Source organism: Cydia pomonella, chromosome 15 (genome assembly GCF_033807575.1).
Source record: "Cydia pomonella isolate Wapato2018A chromosome 15, ilCydPomo1, whole genome shotgun sequence".
Taxonomy (NCBI): domain Eukaryota; kingdom Metazoa; phylum Arthropoda; class Insecta; order Lepidoptera; family Tortricidae; genus Cydia; species Cydia pomonella.
The window spans coordinates 1,629,817-1,653,869 of NC_084717.1; the positions used below are offsets into that span (position 1 = coordinate 1,629,817).

At 36.6% G+C, this 24,053-nt stretch overlaps 2 protein-coding genes across 2 annotated transcripts in view; both read left to right on the forward strand.

Annotated features, from left to right (window-relative positions):
• The first annotated feature begins 177 nt into the window (after window positions 1-177).
• Window positions 178-6,899, forward strand: LOC133525519 (uncharacterized). Its single transcript, XM_061861786.1, has 9 exons — window positions 178-303; window positions 2,883-3,120; window positions 3,575-3,785; window positions 4,270-4,632; window positions 4,864-5,049; window positions 5,281-5,402; window positions 5,544-5,705; window positions 5,953-6,123; window positions 6,521-6,899. Exons 2-9 carry the CDS (start codon window positions 2,911-2,913, stop codon window positions 6,809-6,811), a joined length of 1,716 nt encoding a protein of 571 aa, XP_061717770.1. The 5' UTR covers window positions 178-303; window positions 2,883-2,910; the 3' UTR covers window positions 6,812-6,899.
• Window positions 6,900-10,360: 3,461 nt separating this feature from the next.
• The window catches only part of LOC133525520 (uncharacterized), a 32,042-nt gene continuing 18,349 nt past the window's right edge, over window positions 10,361-24,053 (forward strand). Inside the window, exons 1-6 of the mRNA XM_061861787.1 lie at window positions 10,361-10,717; window positions 18,077-18,287; window positions 18,865-19,218; window positions 20,301-20,486; window positions 22,694-22,815; window positions 23,841-24,002. Coding sequence (XP_061717771.1) covers window positions 10,529-10,717; window positions 18,077-18,287; window positions 18,865-19,218; window positions 20,301-20,486; window positions 22,694-22,815; window positions 23,841-24,002 — 1,224 coding nt within the window. The 5' untranslated portion in view covers window positions 10,361-10,528. The remainder of the gene's footprint in view (window positions 10,718-18,076; window positions 18,288-18,864; window positions 19,219-20,300; window positions 20,487-22,693; window positions 22,816-23,840; window positions 24,003-24,053) is intronic.

Here is a 24,053-nt window from a genome sequence, read left to right on the forward strand (position 1 = left end):
GCTGCGAGTAAAAACATCACAATGACAGAAGTCCTGCCGCGTACACCGGTCGCAAATTGCGGGCATCTTTCTCTGTCACTCTAATTATCCCTTAGTTGGAGTAAAAGAGAAAGGTGCCTACAGTTTTCTTAATTCGAATATTGCTCGAGTATAATACCTGAGGGAAATAAAATAAAATACATTCGTTCGTTATCAAGCCGTATCGGGCAGACGCGCTGGCGCAAGAATTTACGTGTTTATGTATATAAATATTTGTACAGCGTAATTGTGTTTAATTTTTTTTAACGATTGGATATTAAGAAGGTAAATATATTATTTATGTATGAAAATTGCAAAGAACTTGATTATGTGGTTTTGTATTCACAATATCTTACTTTTTATGAATTAAAAGGTTTTGAAGATGCTCTTATTTAATTGGAATTTGGATAAAAGTTTTGTAAAAAATATCTGCTTCCAAATGATAGTGCTGGGTATTTTTTTTGCAAATCATTCTGATAGCGAATTAAAAATTTATTGATATGACTACTACGACTTTTTACTATTAAATACAGACGACTTGTTACTATTATATACAGGCTGATTTTGTTATGTCTGACCACACCTGAGGGGTGGATATGAAGGTCATACTGAATAACTTTTACTATGGGGCCAACCAACCCCGAAATCTCGAAAAATAAATCAGCTGTTCCATGGAAAACATTGACATGTGATGCACCAAAATGTATGAGTCGGCTGATTTTTTTCCCCATTTCGAGGTTGACCTCCTCATAGTAAAAGTTATATAGTATGACCCACGTATTCATACCCTTTAATGTATGGTTAGACATAACAAAATCAGCATTGAATTTTAATTCAAGCGATTAAGACAATACTTTATAAGTTAACTTTGTACTTACCTATTTATAGTTCGTGTCATCCACGATGACGCGCAGACTTGTCAAATCTAACCTTTAAGAGGCTGTCAACACCCAATCTTAAACAGTTTTTTAAGAAAGACTATTTGTTAGAGTCTAGTAAGAAAAATATATGTTCATATTAATTATATTTCAAAGACCGTGGTTGTACTCGATACATGATTGAACGAAATCGGCTCGGTAGAAAATAATTGCAAAGATTGGTCTTAAAATCACAATTAAACGGTTCTATGTCTTAATTGTTTTGACTTATGGGTCTGCAATTAAAATCACAATTTCAAAACATTTATATCTAAACCGCTGTTGAGTAAAATATTACACTAATAATCCACTTTTTTTATTTAAATATTTTTCTTATTATTCCCTTGCCCAGGCCCAGTAACATGCGACAGTGCTATCTCATTTACTCCGATACATTAGACAGTGTGCGCACTTTAGGTATTGACAGCCTCTTAATAAGATGACAATACGATTTAAGGCATGCGTCTTCGTGAATGACACGATCTATATTTAGTGTAGGTAGAATAATTAAATTCTCCTGTTACAATAACAGAATCGAGTTGTTTTCATAAAAAATTGTGATAAGACAAACATTATGTTGTACATTGGTACATATTGATCACGATGCAATACCATAAAACATATTATATATATATTTAAGTTTATTTGTTATTGTATAACACAACTTTACGTTAACGTTTTTGGATAGTAATTATATTGTATGCATTCCACAGTGCCTTAGTGTCTCATTGTAATACTGTGTAATCTGTTTGAATAAAAAATAGATAAAAAAATAAATACAAAATATATTGTATATTTATTTTTTGATTATATGTAACGCTAAAATGTATCTTTTTATTTATATAGGATTTAAATTTATTTTAATTTTTATTTTTTTTTTAATTTACGTTATTTTAATCATTTTATTGTAATATGGATTATTTGTTATCTGTAATAAAGAATTGAATTGAATTGAATTAAATAATCTTTCGTACACACTAAAAGAAACGTTTAAACTTTATTTTTATCTACATATACTTATCATACATACATTGTCATATGAACTTATGAACCATTTTTGGCAATAAGCAAAGGTCTAATATCTACGTTTAAGCGGCCAGCTTCTTAGGGCCTGTTTCACAATGTAGATTAGAGTAGAGTAGAGAGCGTTTATTCGTGGCAAAAAAAGAAGAAAACAACAAATAACAAAACGTAACATATAAGCCACGAAATGGTCCCGACTCAGCATGGTGCTAGCCTGGCTGGGCTAGTGCTGGTCTTCCGTCGGGGCCGTGCCGTATGCAGCACGAAGTGTAACACAATATTTAAAAAATTACACATCATGTCCAAGTAGAGTCCTAAATACCACTTGACACTAAACTTATCTGATGAATAAAGTTATCGTTGGCGTTTCAGAATCTTCAAATAAGCTTAACTGGTTTTGCATGAAGTTTTATCTGACAGTTAATTTATATTTGTTGCGGCCCTAAGAATAAAAAAAAATTACAATGCTTTAAATTTAATTATTAAGGTACTACATACAATGTGTTTATATTATTATTTATGGAATGAGGTACAGGTACATGCAAGTAAATACTTGAGTAGGTATATCTTGACATACCTTAGGCCCTGTTTCTTGACTCGACTTAAACCTTTTTAGGGTTCCGTATCCAAAGGGTCAAACGGGACCCTATTACTGAGACTTCGCTGTCTGTCCATCCGTCCGTCTGTCACCAGGCTGTATCTCATGAACCGTGATAGCTAGAAAGTTGAAATTTTCACAGATGATGTATTTCTGTTGCCGCTATAACAAGAAATACTAAAAATAGAATAAAATAAATATTTAAGGGGGGCTCCCATACAACAAACATATTTTTTTTGCCGTATTTATAAATAATGGTACGGAACCCTTCGTGCGCGAGTCCGACTCGCACTTGCCCGGTTTTTTTAGTATTTTTTCTCAATCAGTTCCAGATAAACCATCTCTGTATCAACCATGGGGTCAAAATGTTTCCTCATGACAAAGCGGAGTCTGACCGTAAACATAAATATCCCTTTTGGCATGAGCTGGAGGAAACTAAGCGGAAGTCCGTGGACACAGGAGCGGATTATAAAGTCGCCTTTGAAACCCGTGGAAGTACCGAATTGTACTGTATATGAGTACTTGTGGCAGAACTTGGAGAAATGGTCAAAAAAGACAATGGCGGTGAGTATGGCCAGAGAAAAATAGAAACAGTAGAATGCCCGTTCTGTATACTTATCTTCGTATCTGATTCGTTATGATCAGACTACTAAGGAAGAAAACATAAAAGTCAATGTGGCGAAGAGTGACGTATAAAATTTTTGGTTGGGAAGACCGTCATTGTCAAAGGGCAAGAACTCTCGTATTTGCATCTGTACTTCGCTCAGACACAGTCAGAAAGGAAGAGCTTGGCTTCTTCTGCTCTACCGACCGCTTCTGTTAGTGGAGTATGTTTACAAATGCAAAAGTTAAAAGCGACGAAAGAGTTAGAAACTACGTTTACTAGCGATACTAGGTCTTCTGTATCGCTCTTGTCTTTTACTAGCTTGCTGGGAAAATGTGAAAAGAACCACTTAAGAAGATGTTACTTGCTTTAAGATTAAAATCTGAATAACGATAATGATATGATGATTTCCAGGTGTGCGGCTTTACAGGGCGAGGCTACACGTACTCACAGGGCTTCAAGCTATCTTCCGCCTTCGCTGCGAACCTGCGCAGTAAGCTGCGCGTGCGAGACGGCGACGCCGTGGCCATTATGCTGCCCAACGTCCCCGAGTATCCCGTCGTGGCCTTGGGAACACTGGGCGCTGGCGCTGTCATTACCAGTATTAACCCTATTTACACCGCCCGTGAGTTTACTTTCGTTTGTGTTGTTAACTGGGCTTGACGAATTTTGAATTCAATGAGTTGTACCTACGTTATGACTACCCCACATATTTATTCCAACTGGGCGCTGCATCACCACTATCAAATCAACCCTATTTACACTGCGCGTAAACTTTACTTTCGTTTACTGGCTTGATGCACTACCGATTCAATGTGGCTGCCGTTCGTGTCCAGCTGCTTTATGATCTGGCCACCATGGGCCATGGGCATGCTCGACGCTGAAACGTTTACCTAATGGTAATGGTATCAAACCAATTTAGACTTTCGTTTACGTCTTTCATAGAACTTGGATTAAATATAATAAACACCCACACTTTTTGTTGTCATTTATTCGTTTGCTAGCTATAATTTTAATTCTAAGCAGACGGAATCGAGAACGTAACTAGTAAATATGAAAAAAAAAATGGTCTTAAGTAATATTTAAAAGAAATGGTAATATCTTTTCAGATGAAGTCCAGCGTCAACTGCTACTTTCCGGCGCCAAAATCGTAGTTACATTACCGGAAACAGCGGATGTAGTGAAAAATGCTTTAAAGATGGTCAAATTAGACTTACCTATTATTGTAGTAAAGACTGATGATACTGCAACGCCAGATGGCACTATAGTTTTCAATGAACTAAGTGAAGATGTTCATGCTGATTTATCATTCTTGAAAGATGTGAAAAGAACAGCCCAAGATGTGTGTTTCTTGCCTTATTCTAGTGGTACTACGGGAGTACCTAAAGGAGTAGAGCTGACGAATGCCAATTTAGTGGCCAATATGGAGCAACTAAATGACCCTCTAACAAGGGCGAATAATGATACAACAGGTAATTTTACGATTAAGCTGATATATAATGTATCTATTATAAATGCTAATTTTATTTTAATAAATGTTATTATACGAAAATTTACCATTATTTAACGTAAGTACTACAGCGAGGTGCAAATTTTTGTCACAGTTTAATTTTAGAGTTAATTTATGTATATGTTAATAATTATGATGTCATTTACTATGTATCACATTTTAAAAATACAATTTTTATTTCCTAACCTTCCAGCGACACATCAAGACGCAGTGATGGCGGTGCTGCCATTCTTCCACATTTATGGGGCGGAGGTGATAATGTTCCATAAGCTCTCCCAGGGCACCAAGTTGGTGACCCTGCCTAAGTTTGAGCCTCAAGTGTTTTTTAAGGCTTTGGAAAACTACAAGGCGAATATATTGTTTGCAGCTCCTCCTATAAGTAAATATGTGTATAATGTTATAAATTAAAGAAGAAGGCTGACATCATCAACACTTAAATCCGCCCATGTAAATGGTAACAAGAGCAACCTTAGGAAGGCTGGTTAATGAATACTAAATAATATCGTGTTGATGTGTTCGTAATTATTTAGGAATTTGTAGAAAATCATGACGATGGTTCAAACGTTTGAGTGCCTTGACATTCTTACTATCCTTAATAGTCTTATTTCAGTATTGATGATGACTTCGCATCCAGCCGGGTCTCCAAAGACATTCCAAAGCTTGGAGATAATTATCAATGGAGCTGCGCCACTAGCAGGCGCTGATGCAGAAAGGTTAATTGAGAAAGCCAAGGTAAAATTTCTTTAAGGGTTGGAACAAGGCAGGCGAATCTATCAGGCATCGCTAACATTTAATTATAACTATTATTAAAGCAAGATAACCTTGTTTATGTCCATAAGACTATATAATTAGATATACATATCTTGTTTTCAGAGAAAAATTGATTTCAGACAAGGTTATGGACTTACAGAGACGTCACCCGTGGTCACGATGACCCCTAAAGGTCTGGAGAACTTTTCTTGCGTAGGGCTTCCTCTTCCTAACACGGACCTTAGGATAGTGGATGAGAATCTTCAGAGTCTGGGCCCCAATGAGGTAAGTCCGATGAATAATAATTATACATTTTTGGGGGTTTATGGCTGTTGATTTGATTTTTACTGTCACTATCTAATATTTGCAGACTATGCGGAGTAACTTTGGACGGGGAAATGGTGCCAAATTTTAGGAATGTTTAGAATGTAGTCTCAGGGTCATTTTAACAACCTGTACAAGAATTTAATAAAAAATAATTATCTAAAATTTACCCCCGAAAACCTAAATCACTCCTAATGGTGATTTTCAGAAAGGGGAGCTTCTAGTTCGAGGTCCTCAAGTGATGAAGGGCTACAAAAACAACGACAAAGCAAACAGTGAGTCATTCACCGAAGATGGATGGTTCAGAACAGGGGATCTGGCGGTTGCCGACGTGCAGGGAATAATCACCATTGCTGACAGATTGAAGGAACTCATCAAGGTACTTTCAGGAAAAAGTATACCTACCATTTACTTTTTTTACATTATTTGCATTATCTACCATGTGCTTTATACATTATCATTATAGGTAACTATAAGGTCTAACAAAAATAATCTTAAGTCTTTGCGTATACAACTTGTTTACTTCTTAGACGGCCCGGCAACGGCCGCAGTCCAGATGCTAAGAAATTGTTCACTATTCATCCTTTGTTAACCTTGTCGTCATGTTAAATATTAAGTTATCTTGGAATACAAATAAATAAATGTAATAAACTGCACAACATGTTAAGTGTAGTTTTGCCGGGCCTTTGCCCCCACTTATCCGCCGTAAGTCTTAAATATATCTTAAAATATTCCATCAAATTCCCTACAGAACCATCGATTTCTTTCCTCTCCAGGTCAAAGGTTTCCAAGTACCCCCAGCGGAGCTAGAAGCAGTCCTACGTGACCACCCATCCGTCGCCGACGCCGCCGTCATCGGGGTTCCGCACAAAACAAACGGTGAAGAACCAAAAGCCTTCATCGTCCTTAAGAAAGGACATGAAGTCCTTCCTACGGACATCTCCAGTTTTGTGAAGGAGAGAGTAGCTTCGTATAAAAGGATTAATGATGTAAAGTTTGTGGATAGTTTGCCGAAAAGTACGACAGGGAAAATATTGAGGAGAGAATTGAAGGAGAAGTATACGTGATTTCAAAATATAAGTAGTACATTATTTATTTATTCTTTCACCCTTAAAAAAATCTTCTTTTAAAAAATACAGATTTGAACAGAACAATGCTGTTTTGCTTAATACAAAAAAAATAGTATTTTTGTAATTTTTGGTTACTTTTATTGCCTGGGAAAATTTGACATGTAAAAGTACCCCTGTGGTAGGGTAACCAGATGTCCGGTATTTTACGGGCTGTCCTGTATTTCAAGCACGAATTTTTCTATGTCCCGTAATTTGGCGAATCCAATACGGGACAGTAGATTGTCTCGTAATGGCATTTAATGATAAAAAATACCTATTTGAACAATATTTATTTTCTCGCACACAGCGGTTATTTAGTTGATGATTTCACATTTTCCAAATAATTTACAAACTGTGGTAATATTTATTATTGTTTTAATAGGAATATAAAGTCAGAATTTGTTGTTATATGTTATGTAGTAAATTAATCCACATTTTTTATCCAAATAGTTAACAAATTATTGATTTATGATTGTTTTAAGGGTAATTCATAAAGAAAATCAAAGTTTGTATGTAGGTTATTCAGTTGTTTATTTCACATTTTCCCTACCAAAACTATAAAAAATATTGTATTTTGTAATATTTTTTACTATTTTTTAAAGTCTATCAATATGAAATTTAGGATTTTTTATAAAAAAAAACCACCTGTCCCGTATCTTAATCTCGAATCCCGTATTTTCCATGCAGTTGTCCCGTAATACCGGAAATTAGATCTGGTGACCCTACCCTGTGGCCTAGTTGCTGAAGAAATGTTTGAGTTTTCGAGTTTGACTTATTTTGAGACATTCGGGTGGCAACATGCAGTATTGTCGCCACAGTGCGTAAAGAAATTATATAAGTGTGTGGGGAGTATTTATAATTTTATGTATATTTTTATATTAAAAATATTTCATTTTAAATTAAGGAAGGGCCTTATATACCTCACTTAGTTACCCTTTATTATCAGTGATAGGAATTAGGTGGTTAGGTGTTTTGCCTATTCTTCTCATTCAAGAGGACATAATATAGAGTGGTTACAACCGGGTATAAACATATGTAATATAATATTTTGACGACCGGTCTGGCCTAGTCTAGTGGGTAGTGACCCTGCCTACGAAGCCGATGGTCCCGGGTTCAAATCCTGGTAAGGGCATTTATTTGTGTAATGATGAGCACGAATATTTGTTCCTGAGTCAGGGGTGTTTTCTATGTATTTAAGTATTTATAAATATTTATATATTATATATATCGTTGTCTAAGTACCCTCAACACAAGCCTTATTGAGCTTACTATGGGACTTAGTCAATTTGTGTAATAATTATCACCTAATCATATTATCGCAAAAAAGATAACTTTAACGTGTATCCATAGCTCAACAAATACGTTTCACTCTTACCTTATTGGTTTTGTACCTTATCCCAATGTCATAAAGCTAAAAATGCATCAATACATATCACTGAAGTCGTCGGTACAGTGTCCTCAATATGCTATCATTATAACATACTACGATGTTTGTCTGTCATCCATAGGCCAATTCGAATTTTAGTTATTAGATCCGTTTCTGATATGATACTGATCTGTCAGTGTCAATAGTGACATTACTTCAACCAAAACGTCACTTTGGACACTGATAGATCAGTGACCATCGATATCGAACAGATGGAATAACTTAAGGACTTCCGGTTCGAGCGCCATATTTATAGTCACGCCTATTATGTTAACTAATTCCTTTGTTTTTTGCTCATTAATATTGTTTATAGCTTATTATACAGTAAACTAATGTAATAGTCAGCAGTGAATGGAAAATTTATCTTGAAACGCGTTTAACAACCATTTTGGAGTCAACGGCCGATGGTCCACATGCTACTTGTAAAGTTCAGCTATCGCTGTACGCGAGCTAATAAAATCACCGTTCTCTGTCTTGTACTAACTGTACAATTTTAGTCGCCTTTAAAGCTCCTAATAGCCAACTTACATTTTCATTTTCATTTCATTTTCATTTACAGCACATTGCCAATAACGTGGAAATGATAAGTCACAATACAAAGATATAAAAATTTTAATAAAATAAATAGCATTTAACAAATTAATTGATAAAAAAGTATGTATTATACGATGTTATACGTTGTAATGTTATGTATAAGTTTGTTTTTGGTCCTCTTTTTTTTGTATATTTTTGCCATGAATAAACTATTTCTATTATCAAATATCAAATATCAAACATTTATTCAGCAAATAGGCCACAGGGGCACTTTTACATGTCCATTTTTACAAACAATAAATTAAAAAAAAAAAAATTACAAATATCGAATCTATGAAATAATAAATACTTTATTAGAGATGTATACTGTCTCTAAATGTCAAATTACACAAAAAAAACTATGATAAAAAAATAAAACCATAAAATACTAAAATTCTTTAGAGATGTATAAGTCTCTAAGTGTCAGAGATAAAATATAAAAAATATATTAAATTATCCTTAGAGATGTAGAGGGTCGCCAAGGCTTGAATTCTTATATAAATGATTAAAAGACAAAAAAATTAAAACAGACAAGAACCGAATGAAGTGTCTCACGTTAATGCCACTCAAAAGTAAAGTTACATACTTTAACATAACCTGTACCCCGTGTAAGCTTAAACAGACCGGTCTCCACAAACAGCACCCGTTCACGAGTATGACGTGTATCTCAGCCATCGCCTCCCTCAACCTTCATTCGGGAAAGTGGCGACCCGATCAACGACGCCACCGTAAGTAAAGACTTTTAAGCGAGCATGACATGTTCAAGCTGCCGGGTTGTATTAATATAAATATAATAAAAAATTGTGAGATACAACATTTGTGCTTGTAAGTTACATTAAAGACGGCATAGCGCCACATAAACGCGACTACATATTATTCATAAGGAGTGCCTACCTATAAAACTAAATTATAAATTTAAATTGACTTAGAGATGTACAGGTCTCTAAGTGTCCAAATCATTAAAATAGGTATTAAAATAAAATAAAATTTAAAATAAAATAAAATCTTAGAGGTGTATAAGGTCTCTAAGTGTCCAAAACTAAAATAATACAATCAAACGAGAACATGATGTTCTCTTGTGTCAGTTCTACTGGACGCTAGTATAGTTATTTCACAGAAAGAAAACGAAAACACTATTACTTACATTTTTATCATACTATCAAGATCAAGCTACTGGCTTAAAGGCATCCTTATCATCTATGAAATCATTCACAGCATAATACGCCTTACTTAACAAAGAGCTCTTAACGTGTGACTTAAATTTGTTAAGAGGCAAATTCACTATATCAGTGGGAACTTTGTTATAAAAACGTGTACAGTTCCCGACGAAAGACGTACTAACCTTACGGAGGCGGTGGGCGGGCACAGCAAGTTTATGCTTGTTTCTAGTGTTATAGTTATGGATATCACTGTTAAGCTTGAATTCATTGATATTTTTCCGAACATACATAATATTCTCAAGTATGTATTGAGATGCAACGGTAAGAATGCTTGCATCTTTAATTTCTATTTCTATATTTCCATTACCTTGATACTGGACTGAAACCATAATTTTAAAAGAATAAATGAATGAATGAATTAACTTAAACTCGAATATATCTAACCTGATACTCTACTCGTACCAAGGGCACCGCGTTTAAGTAAGTTCAAAACCAACCTCTTGCCGCATTCATTATATGGTCGTAGTCATGGCCGCTCGTGTGTTCATTCGGAACTCGTTTCCCGCGATTATTTTGAGAAAAAAACATGTTTGGTCTAATGAAAATGTGGTCAGATCGCCGTGTAATGATATAGTGATACCAGAGTGTACTGTGAATGAGTTTGTTTGGCGCAATTTGGATAAATGGGAGAAGAAAGTTGCAACGGTAAAGTAAATAGTGAAGTGACAGATAAAACAGATTAAACTTGAGTATAAATATAATAATCAAATAGAAAATTAATTACAAGATTTTGTTAGGTAGGTATGTATGAATGTTTGTATGTCTATTATTGTACTTTATTGTTTGTATTATGGAAAAGGAAACACAAAATACTCAAAAGTCTACGTCCAAAAGAGAGGTATGGGCAATGTGAATGTCATCTCGCCTTGTGTGGTAGGGCACAGCACAGCGGATGTCATTCCAGATCTAGAGCAGAGCCCAACTGGGGAAGTACCTCCACCATACAGAAAACCGCAGCCAAATAACACTTGACCCTACTCATAGTGTTGTGTTCCTGCCGGTGAGTGAGGTTGCCAGAGCTCAACGAGGGGGGTAGGGTTAGGGTCGGCAATGCGCATGTAACTCCTCTGGAGTTGCAGGTGTACATAGGCTACGGAGACTGCTTACCATCAGGCAGGCCGTATGTTTGTTTGCCACCGACGTAGTATCAAAAAAAAAAGATTAGATTTGACAAAATCTGCACGTCATCGTGGATGATACGAAATTATTGTAGATAACTGATAGATAACTACTGAACCTAACTGATAACTGATAGATAACTACTGAACCTAACTGATAACTGATAGATAACTGATAGAGACTACTGGACCTGGGTATGTCCTTAAACTACGTCCAAAAGAGAGGTATGGGCACTGTGATCTCGATTTGGGTAGTAGGGCACAGCACAGCGGATGTCATTCCAGATCTAAAGCAGAGCCCAACTAGAGAAGTACCTCCTTACAGAAAACCGCAGCCAAATAACACTAGACCCTACTCATAGTGTTGTGACGCTGCCGGGAAGGTTGTCAGAGCGAACGAGGGTGCGGAGTGTTAGGCTCGGCAACGCGAAAATAACACCTCCGGAGTTACAGGCGTAGGTGCATCAGGCGGGCACCACCACCGGGCGGGGGATTGCCACCGACGTAGTATAAAAAAAATCGTTACAGATGAAAGCATGCGTTCCCATGCGGCTCGATGCTGATCGGAATGTTACCTTAAAGCTAATGCCAATGGGTAATTAAGGTTACATTCCGATGGGAACTGCAGCTGTACTACTGTTGCGACATTACTGCTGTGGCGTTGACGCCGCTACTATATCTGTCAAATTCCTTGATTAACCGTTTAATCAATTGGCTTGATTGCCGTGCGTGGTGCATACTCAACAGTGGTGGCCGAAACTTTAATGCAATTAACCAAACCATTAACCATTACAAATTGAACCGTAAACTTTAACCATCCATTATGCGCATAACGCACTATCAGAGTTTCGTTATAATTTATTTTTGTCTGTTATGAATTGAATTGACCCCTATATTTATGTAGCTAAGATCAGTGTTGGCCGAAACGTCAATGCAATTGACCATTATCCATTATAAATTGAACCGTAAACTGCAACCGTCCGTTACGGTTTACGGTTTAATGCTCAACCGTCTAAGAACAGGAATAAGCCAATTAGTATAGTCAAGTTAACGAAAAGTATGGAAGTAAGTCGTGTAGTCGTGCTTTTTTTGGATTCGTTAGATGGCGCAACTAGATTATTTCCCCCGAGTTGCACCGTTTCTATTATGTACGGAAGACCGTTAAATTTTAGGTATAAACTATAAAGTGCCGTAATTTTGGAGTAAATTAAAAGCTATTGGGTTCAAGCTAAGTAGTGTATAGAGAACACCTTGATGCATAGTATATCTTAATTAAAAAGATGTGCAATGTATGATACCCCAAAAAAATTTTTTTTTTCGATTGCGGCTCGAGGATAAGTCAGTCGGTTGGTGCAATCTCAAGTTAAGCTTTTTAAAGCATTATAAACATTCAGTTAACTTTGCACGCCTGGGCAAATTATGGAACATGTATTTTTAATTATTTTGTACATTGTACTTCGGGGGAAATTAAGAGAGACGTGAAAATTTTAAAAACGGTACTTATCTAAAGACACTACATTTGCACTAAATAAAAAATAGATTTTTTTTACCGGAAGTTTGTCAAAAAGTAAATAGAATTAGTCGCAACGAACTGCAAGCGAAGGTGGTTGCCGCACACGGCGCGGGGCGCGCGGGGCGGGGAGATAGCGCAGCGCGCAGCTAGGGTTTGCAATATCCGACAATTTTTCGGATCCGGATACATAGAAATAGGATATCAAGAACGACTGTCACACTTCAAAAGTGCGACCAAAAATGAAATGCAAGTTTGTGCGTAAATTGTCTATGTGAGATCAAAAATAGTGATGTCATGTTACAACATATTAATAATATATCGGTGTTTGACCGCTTTATCGACTACTTATTCAAATGTGTTTGATTGTATAAAAAAATGTTATACGAGTAGGTATGAAGGCGCTTCCCTTAGGGTCATATAGGGCCCAAAAGGTGCCTTTGATGAAACCAGCCCCATATTTTAGTATGTTGTTAAGCATGTTATTTTGACAAAAAAACCATCGGGAGACAGTTTCTAACGTGGTTAAGTCACCAGTTATGACGTCATCAAAATGGCCGGTGCCGTGTTCAGAATATTGCGTATACCACAGAAAGTATATCACATGTAAGCTTGTGTGGGGTGTCATAAAAAGCAAAATTAAATGCGCTACCATAGTTTGCGAGAAATTTTAAGTTTTATTTAAATTTTCCCGAAAAAAAATCCGTTTTTTGTTTTCATCAACTTTACTAGTAACTTTACAGGAAAACATTGTATCAAGATATGAATGCTACATTAGTAAGCTATTAAATTCCATTAAAATTTTGAAAATCGGTTTATAAACAAGCAAATTACACTATTTTTGTTCCATACCGGATGACACCACCAAGAGTCGGATGGCTGTTTCAATACAATTTGCAAGGCAAATGATGTTTAAGTAAAGGTAACTTGCTGAACGATATTTATAGTAAAGTAATATTTTCGATAAAAGTATTATTATCAAAATTAAGAATACTGAGATCGTTTTATTGTAATTTACTCCGGATCTAGCTAATTAAAGTTACACACTAATTAAACAAAAATTATTTTTTACGTGTTATTTTGTCCCAGAGCATGCACCTTCGCATGCGCAAAGCATAGTGTACTTAAATCCGTGTTTTACTCACCCACACCCTGTACAGCGTTATTTGCACTTGCAAGACAATAGCTCCTTGCAGCTGAGACTAGCATCAGGAAAGGTTTTCTACAAAGAGGTGTACGCTGGTCCATCATTTTTCTTTCGCCAAGCCTAGTTGCAAGAATCTAGCATTTGTGGGTCGCTATTCCGGTAAATTGGTCCCAATGTGGGTCTGTTAAGCCCTTTTTATATGCTGTAAGAGAGCATCCTGTTGAAGGAATACACTCGATCGCTCTGTTTTTAGGGTTCCGTAGCCAAATGGCAAAAACCGGAACCCTTATAGATTCGTCATGTCCGTCTGTCTGTCCGATTATTTCCTAAACAAGATCCTCCTCGCAGTATTTACATTACCTATTTGTGTCACTACTGGCTGCCACTACTATATGTAGGGTTTGCGATTAGAATATTGTGATATTCTAATTATTCGAATATCCACCAAAATAATATCCGAATAAACGGATTTAGATAACACAGAAATAACGTTTTTAACTATGTTTAAATCCTTTAATACAATGATATTATCCCAACCAATTTTAAATGATTACTTGATTATTATAATAGCTAACATAATGTTATCTCTAAAACCGTACTTAATAAGGAGGGTTTATATCTGGATTAGCTGGTGCATAGTTGGAAATACATCCAATGCCTCACCTCGTGTTCATTCGTCATGAAATACTAACTATGAAAGCAATACTTACTTATTTCACTGGATCAGTGACCCAAAAAGAATCTTGGCCTTTGACACAAGTACAACGTCACTCTGCTCTATTCTGCACCACTCCACGCTAGTTGGATACTCCGAGGGCGTTATAGGGCTACATCGCTCCTATCTTCTCACAGCCCGATTCTCTCCCGTCCACTCCAAGTGACCAAGTCTGCGAAGTCGTGCGGCTATAATCTCGCTAATTATATTGGGTGCCGCAACTAGCTACTCTAGCTTCCTATTTTTCCTACGCTTTCATCTTCTCTATTTTCATCTCTGATAGGTCCCAGAATATTCCGCCAGAATTTCGTCTTCTAAACTAAGAACTTGTTCTTTTTTTTCTGATCAAGTGTAATACTTACCGATGCTATTCATCAAAATCTAATTATTGTATTATAGACTTGAATCATGGACAGTCTATTGATCAGCTTGGATACTAGAACTCGGTGAAGCGCTGCTGAGCATCTTAGGGCATTTTGGATTCGAACATCTATCTCCTCTTCCCGATTACTTTAGGTAGGTCTTTTCTTTTTGATCTGCGGTGGCAGCATGGTTCTATTTTTATCACTTGTCACTATGCCCTTCATGACAAATGATAAAGAGCCGACCATCTTAGCCCTATTCATTTGGAGATATTCTAGTGGTTGATTATCAGACCAATTTTCTCTCCTTCCTACTCTACTATCCTAGCCTTGGCCTCCAGGTCGCTTTTGTTTTGAGCCTATAGCCCCAAGTCATCAGGATATCCAATGATCTAATGTTTGCATTAAGCAACATTCGCATTCATTGTATAAAGTTACTGCGTGACATGATGTACTTATCAAAATTGATGTGCTGTTAGTATTTGAATTGCTTAAATATATGAAAATACTATATTTAAATGACAAAATTATTCATAAATTTCATTAGAAAATTGTTTCGGTTATAGGTCAATAACCATATTTAACGGATCCGTAATATCCGGATCTTATGACCCGCTATAGCCGGATCTTATAGTTGACGGATATCCGGATATTTCGGATATCCGGATCTCAAACCCTACGCGCAGCGATTGTTCCGAGACAGTTTGTTTGACACTTTTGACGGGCAACGAGCACAAATCTTTCTTCTGGCATTAAAACGGAACTATTGTTTTAAACAACCATTGAGTGAACTAAGTAGTCTAACGTTTTCGTAAGTATATGGAAAAACGCGATTTTTCGAATTTAACAAACATTGAGCGTACCTGTATTTAATTTGTTGACTGTCTGTCTGCATACTCAGAAACCTTTTACGAGAGGTATGGGCATTGTGAATGTCATCTCGCTCTGTGTGGTAGGGCACAGCACAGCGGATGTCATTCCAGATCTAGAGCAGAGCCCAACAGGGGAAGTACCTCCACCTTACAGAAAATCGCAGCCAAATAACACTAGACCCTACTCATAGTGTTGTGTTCCTGCCGGTGAGTAAGGTTGCCAGAGCTCAACGAGGGGCGGGAGGGGGTTAGGGTCGGCAACGCGCATGTAACTCCTCTGGAGTTGCAGGCGTACATAGGCTACGGATACTGCTTACCATCAGGCGGGCCGTATGCTTGTTTGCCACCGACGTAGTATAAAAGAAAAAAAAAAACATACTATTTTTGCAGTAGGTACATGCCACTACTCGTGCCTCAAGAGCCGTGCTTCGTCGGTGCATCTACGCGCGTTCCTTCTCTTGCCACTAATCACGCGCTTGTCGCTTCTGTGTATTTATTGCTCTACGTTTTTGGTACTTGATTACAAAACTGCATGTTCCGTATAAAAATGCCAATTTTTTATGGGGTGCGAATGTAAACAAAATCAAATGAATATGATTGCATCAATTTCCAATAGTATTAAAATTTCCCCCGAAGTACAACTACAGTAAAACATGAAAAACTACTTTCCGGGTGTCGCACCCTGGTGCGAATTTGACATTGGATTTAAATATTTTTTCTAATTATATACTCAATTTGCACCGAGTACATTACTTTCCCCAGACCCGCAATGGCCAAAATAGATTTTTTTGTATGTTGTTTTTTTTTTTACCTGTTCCGTAGCTTAAATTAACATAAATAACACGTGCGAATTTAGATATAAGTGTTGTAAAACGTACGCCAAATTGCACCGAGTACACCTTTTTTCTCTTCTTAGTTACAACCATTACATTATTTTCAGCCGATTTCACCCCTTTCCGGGGGGGTGAATTTAGTAACGACTGTATAAAGTTCGATTTTTAGCCCATACAAAACAATCCGTAGTGATTTTATTAGTCCTTAGAATTAGTTCCTGACTTTAGTGAAATTTGAGTTAATTTGACCGTACTAAATGTGTATACCTCCGAAAAAATGGGGATGGAGTGACCAGGAATGCTGCGAGTGCGGATGCTCAAAACATACTGTTCGGCATATAGATAGATAGATAGATAAATACCTAATTTATTGCCCCAACAAGATTAAATTACAATTATTTTTACACACTTAAGCTACTCATCATTATCATCTCATCATTGTCATTATTATCTTATATCATCTTGAAGTGCCCACTGCCCACTGACAAGGTACGATGGCCCAGTAGATGATTTTAAGACCATATAGTAAGTGCAGCCAACAACTTGGAAAAATGTAGATTAAATAGGATTATAAAATAGGTAATCATTGTACAGTGTAATGTATTTGTCATGAATAAACGGGTGATGTTCGCTGCCGCATTACTGCCTCGATGACATCACTAATATTATTAAGGAAATTGACAGATAGCGCTTATGCCAGAACCAGAGCTCAACGAGGGGGGTGCGGGTTTAGGGTCGGCAACGCGCATGTAACTCCTCTGGAGTTGCAGGTGTACAGAGGTTACGGAGATTGCTTATCATCAGGCGGGCCGTATGCTTGTTTGCCACCGACGTAGTATAAAAAAAATCAAGGCCGCAGTAATATCTCAACAGTCATGCGGCTGTAGTTGCCATCGGAATCTCACCTTTAAAATGTTCTTAATTAAAGGTCGACAAATTATAGTTATGAAGGAAAATGCAGTTACTGATAAATTTACAGACTCTGTACTGTTAAATTATCATAAATTAAACTAAACTATTGACTGTGAGCTGTAGAGCTGTCACGAGGTCGTGATAAGATTCGTAAGCGTAAAAACAAAACATACCTACTTCGTTGAATCATTATCACAGCGTACTCATAATGGTCTTAAGCGACTTGCTTAGGCACTTAATTAAGACCTTTACGCCAATTTCTTCAATTTTCGTTACACCAGCCACTGAAAATAGGGTGCGTACACGTTTTATAGGTCATACTGAGCAACTTTAACTATGGGACCAACCCCGAAATCACGAAAAAAATATTGACTCTCCCATACATTTTGGCCGGCTGATATTGATAAATATCATGTAACACGTATATTATTAATACTTTCGTAGAAGGACTTTTCTCATTAGTTTTCTCGTGCCCCGAGCAGAATTAACTATGTTTCCATTACTCAACCTGACCTTAACCATGTTTATTTTCAAGGAATGCGCTATTACGAATAGAAGTTACACGTACGGCCAGCTACACAAGTTTAGCCGAACCCTAGCCGCCAACCTAAGGAAGAAGTTCGGAATAAACGACAGAGACACGGTGGGCATCATATCTCCTAATTCACCAGAATACCCTATAGTTGCATTAGGAGCGTTGGCTGCTGGAGCGACGCTGACTACGTTTAATCCTATTTACACAGCTTGTAAGTATAATTATAATTAAAATATAAGTGTAATTAACAAAGCATTAGCTTAAACCAAGCATAAGCGATGTAATAGGCAAATGCCCTCACATACCTACATACATATCACATTTCTAAGTGCTATGTCTTTTCTGAGCAACTGAATTGTTATTATTCATACTTAAGTGAAAACTGTGTTGGCTAGCGTAATATCTTCAATGACTTACCTTTATGTGTAATATTCGATGTTGGTTTCCCTATTAAAAAAAAAAACAATGTAAGCGAAACGAGCTCATCAGATGAGACAGGAGGTGGCCATAGGAACTGTGATAAAACAATGCAACCTAATTGTGTTTGGGTTTGTTCGAATTGTCTAGTAGCTTGTTGAAAAAAAAGTAGTCAGCGATAAAATCTTCCATCAAAAATGAAATTATTGAAAAAGAACATAACGTTGTTTAATGATCTTGAATAAATGTATTCTATTCTTCAATATTGATTTTGATTATTGCCACTTTAAAAGTACACCGCACCGTTTCAATTTATGGTATCGTTTTCATAAAATATTTGATAACATTCAATCAAATATGCATCTTTACAGACGAAATACAAACTCAAATCCAGCAATCAGGATTAAAATTAATCTTTGCTCATCCCGACACAATATCAACTCTACAAGAAGCATTGATACTCAGCAAGAAACAAATACCAATTGTCTGCTTAAACTCAGGAGCATCTGGAGTTGAGGGCACGGTATCATTCAAAGAGCTTATAGAAGATATTCATGTGGATTTAGATATTTTGAAGAAGGTTAAAGTCAAGACAAGTGATGTTGCGTTCTTGCCGTATTCGAGTGGGACTACGGGGCTGCCTAAAGGAGTGGAGTTGACTCATGGGAATATTGTGGCGAACTGTGCGCAGCAGGATACAGAATTGAAGCATTACAATCCTGATGGTAAGGCAATCATTGAAATCCACAAGGTCTGAAACGAACACTATTGCTCTAGTTAGTTAAGGATAAAAACTGTGCATAATACCAGAGAGAATTTGAAATAGACGTGGATTGTCAAAGAAAATTTTGTAGCCACAGTAAATTTACTATCATCTTTCGACACATGATTAAAACTTTTAGAACGGCATTTGACTTTGATCCTTATTGTTTCACTGATATGTGTTAATATCAAAAAGTGGCGATATCTAATAATAGATTATAGGCCAAAGGTATGGCGGCATCGTCTTGAGCGATGGTACAGTCAGCGTCAAATACTTCGTAGCAGTCAAAGTAGCCAAATAGTTCGGTACACCATATATTTAGTATGGTGTACCGAACTATTTGGCCACTTTGACTGCTACGAAGTATTTGACGCTGACTGTACTATAACCTTGGGCCTATGCCCGGTAAGATGGCACTACTTTTTGATGTTTAACTTTAACATAAATCACTAAATCAGTGAAAGAATAAGGGTCAAAGTCAACTGGCGTTCGAAAAGTTGTAATAATGTGTCGAAAGATGGCAATAAATTTACTGTGGCTACAAAGTTGTTTGACCATCCACCTCTATTTCAAATTATATTTGATAATACTAGACGAAAAACTTGTCTAGTCAGGAAATAGGATCAAATAATGTGTTTAATTAACATCTGGGAAATATTTGATGGTTTGTATTTGTTAAATTGACGTAAATAAGAGTTATCCCATGGTTTGGTACTAATCTCTTGAAAAAGGAAATATATTTAAAACTGGAAAAGCCGGGGCCTAGTACGCGTCGTCTATTTATGGATATAAACGGCCCTTATTGAGGCTACTGATGACCAAAAGGCTGGCCACTATCTCACTTAGGACAGATTTGCTAAAACGTGGCCAGCCTTGTGGCATCCCACTTAGCCGACCAGGACTTAAGGCTATTGTCGTATTTTTCTTAAATTAATTCTTAATTCAATTCATTTAATTTCTTAAAATCTTAGCTTGCGTTTTTTTTTAATGATTTAATATTGTATTGACTTGTGTTATTGTCTTTAATAAATACCCTCTTTACAGCTCCATACCAAGAGAACCAGCTAGTGGTGTTACCCATGTACCACAGCTACAGCTTGTCCATCGCCACGGTGCACAAGTTGTGCGTCGGGATAAAGCTGCACGTGCTACCGAAGTTCCAGCCTGATACCTTCCTGAAGGCTATGCGGAATAACAAAATAAACATCTTATATGTGGCACCGCCTATGGGTAAGGTTCATTGAAATGTTTCATCTAAGATTAACTATGATATGATAAGATAAGGGAAACTATGGGACAAGAGCAACACTTATAGGAAAAATAACAGTTAATCTCCGTAGTTCCATTTTTTTCTCTGAATATTGACATTTTGGAAAATATTTTTTTCATCATTTGATGTAGATTAACCATTGCTATACACAAAAACAAACGTAGGGGACGTTTGACTTTTTTTCGATTTTTGTGTTATTATAAAACTTCGCTGTCTAAGTACCCTCAACACAAGCCTTATTGAGCTTACTGTGGGACTTAGTCAATTTGTGTAATACCTAATGTCCTATAATATTTATTTATGTAGATTGATATACAACAAATTGTGTCAAAATATTTTCAATAATGTGAATATCCAGAGAGGAAAATGAGGACTACGTTTGTAAATGGGAACAAGGCCTAGCAAGATGATGATGATGTAAATGGGAACAAGGCCTAGCAAGATGATGATGATGTTAATGGGAACAAGGCCTAGCAAGATGATGATGATGTAAATGGTAACAAGGCCTAGCAAGATGATGATGATGTAAATGGGAACAAGGCCTAGCAAGATGATGATGATGAAAATGAGGTCTACGTTTGTATGAAAAGGTGATTTCGCGCGGGTCCTCCACTTTCGTCTTAAAGATATTAAATTAAATGATAATACAAATACTAACAATAAATTGAATGCATAAAATAATATTAAACATACTTACGTAGTAGGACTTTCCTCATACGATTTCTTTTTATTCGGGCAAAATAAAACTTTTTTCTTTTATCCTATCTGACCTATTTTTTTTTTTTATAGTCTGCAATTTTGTTTAAATATATTATTGTAGAAATCAATGTTTTTTGGTTAATACTGGTCATCACGTTGTATGAAATAGGTAAACTGTTGGAGTTAATAGAGACAATTGTCCGTAGTCAGGGCCGGTTCGTTTGTTTAATTAATCTAAGTGAATATTAAACAATTGCTCAATGTTATTAGCAAACAATGTATGTTGTTATGCTGATACTTTAAAAAAGCATTGTTGTCGTAGGGGAAACATTTCTATTCACTGCTTTCGTTAGAATTCTCTTTGTTTGTTTCATACAGGCCAATTCGAACGTACACTGACGTCAGAATGATATTTGAATCGTATTATTTAGCATGATAACTGAATGACATCAGTTAAATGTCATTCTGATATGTGTACGTTCGAATTGCCCTGTGAGAATAATGACACCCATGCAACCAACAAGAAATTATTTCACATAGTTCGTTACATTATTTACAGACAAAACACTGCTAATGTATCTGTGAGTTATAGACCTCGCGGATCCCCATGGCTCCAACATTTAGAAAATCTATTTAACATGTTCACGGACAGTCCGTCGAGAGACGTAACTGGAGAGCCTCATGATATGGCACCACGTCTGCAGCCGATGATTTTTACGTTGACAAAACCGCTATCCCGTCCACAGACGGCGAGTTTTCATAGAAGTAAAATGAGGATAAGTATCTTATGCCGTTTTAGGCACATCAAAAGGCTTTCTAGTGTCACCGCAGCAAAATCTTCATAGTGACTTACCGACGTTAATGCATCACTAGTATAAGGCCATGACACGACTGAGTACGTTACGGCTATAGACGAGATGACGTATCACGAGCCTCTTCAATGTATGAAGATGTATAAAAACTGAGCTGTCAATATGTGGCACAACTTTTATAGATAATGCAACATCTTGTATGGGATTAACCTGTGTCACGGCAGGCAATTTCGAGAATGGCGCTGTGTCCATGAACGTGTTAATTCTTGAACCTACTCACAAAATTTTACGAGAACCGGTTGAGATATGCGACCTGTAGTACATCCTGACATACGAAAGCATTTTTGTCCAAGCTGAAATGGAAATCTTATCGCTAACGCTCGGTCAGTAATAATGACATCAATATTGACAGTGTAACGATTGGAACGACGTTTATATAAGTTTGAATACTATGTGTCTGTCTGTTAGTCTGTGACACCGTAGCTATTAATCCGACTTGGACGCATTTTTTGAAAGCAAGTTTTCTAGCGCCTGTTTTAAGACATTGCTATCAAAATCGGACCATCATTGCGTTGGTTTTATTTTTACTTTTATTTTATGTGAAGTTTTGAATAGTCTCTGGACCATGATTAATTTAATTTGTTCGTATTTTCCAGTATTGTTCCTCGGATCGCATCCCCAAGTTACTCCTGAGATATTCGACCACATCACTTGCATGATGTGCGGCGCTGCGTCATTGGCCCAGGCTGATATAGACAAGATGTTCGCCAAAGCTAAGGTATAATTCATTTCAATTACGTAAAGCCTTCACAATATTATGCCATCATTTTGTAGTATTTGCAGTTCCACGTCACCAAATGATGCTTTCTAAGAGAAAATACTCTGTCTACATAAATATTTGACTAAAAATAAAAATAAAAAACTTATTTTAATCATAACATTTTAAACCATATTATGCAAAAAACGCCTTGTCATTTTGGAACAGAGATACATTCTTCAAACTGCTGGATTGATTTTTATTAAATATGTATTACTAAGAACAACCGCAAATTCGTTAATTTCCCCCTTTAATATCTTTTTAAATCGTAGAAAATGTTACGTAGATTATGTAATAGAGCATTTTTTGCTATGGGGCACCGTTTACGAGTATTTACGAAAAACTATAAAAAGTGAGCTTTTACCGATTCTTTGGTTGAGTCAACAACGTTATATCCAAGATTTTAATAATTTTATATGAAAAAAAAAATACAACTAAAACCATACAGTACCTGTACCACGAGTCACTGACAGTGTTAACACTGATATACAACGCTATCGTCTACGTAACTTACTTTCTACACATACAGGACAGCATTTGTGCAACTTTTACTATGTATTATTTTATGATAATAAATTATTCTTATTCTTACATCTCACTCGCACTAATATGTCAGTACCAGCGAGATGCATAGAAATGTTGTTACATAGACGTTAGCGTATTTGTCAATTTTCACAGAGTCAGTGACTCATGGTAAGGGTGCCGTTTTCTTAAACTAACAGTCCGCCGGACGATATCCACCGGTTAGTGGTTCGAAACTGTAAAATTTTTGTTCTAACTGACAGGCCGATATCGTCCGGTGGCCTGTTACTGTTAGTCAGTGGTCGGCTTTAAACGCTTTAAATAGTTTAAATAGCCATACCCCGAAGCTAACGGAATTCAATAAACAGACCATGTGTAATATTAGGTATTAAATAGGTAGTAGAAAAAGCAAATTTATTTTATCTGCTGGGGATTTTAATCAAATAACTTTGTATTCATTTTAGCGTGAGGTGGAATTCGCCCAGGGCTATGGTTTAACAGAAACCTCACCACTGGCCACAGCAAATCCAATTGGAGCTAGGGACTACACGACTGTGGGCAGTGCGCTCCCTAACGTGGAGCTACGGATCGTGGACGGAGAAATGAGGAACTTAGGCCCTAATGAAGTAAGCGGACTTTAATATTAATTTCGCCCGAAGGTTCGGTTTCGTCCAAAA

Excerpts from the sequence above, each read along its gene's own strand:
- LOC133525519 (XM_061861786.1), top strand. The coding sequence starts at position 2,911 with ATGGGGTCAAAATGTTTCCTCATGACAAAGCGGAGTCTGACCGTAAAC. Across the intron at positions 3,121-3,574 it reads GGTCAAAAAAGACAATGGCG|GTGTGCGGCTTTACAGGGCG; the intron begins GTGAGTATGGCC and ends GATGATTTCCAG. Across the intron at positions 5,050-5,280 it reads GTTTGCAGCTCCTCCTATAA|TATTGATGATGACTTCGCAT; the intron begins GTAAATATGTGT and ends GTCTTATTTCAG.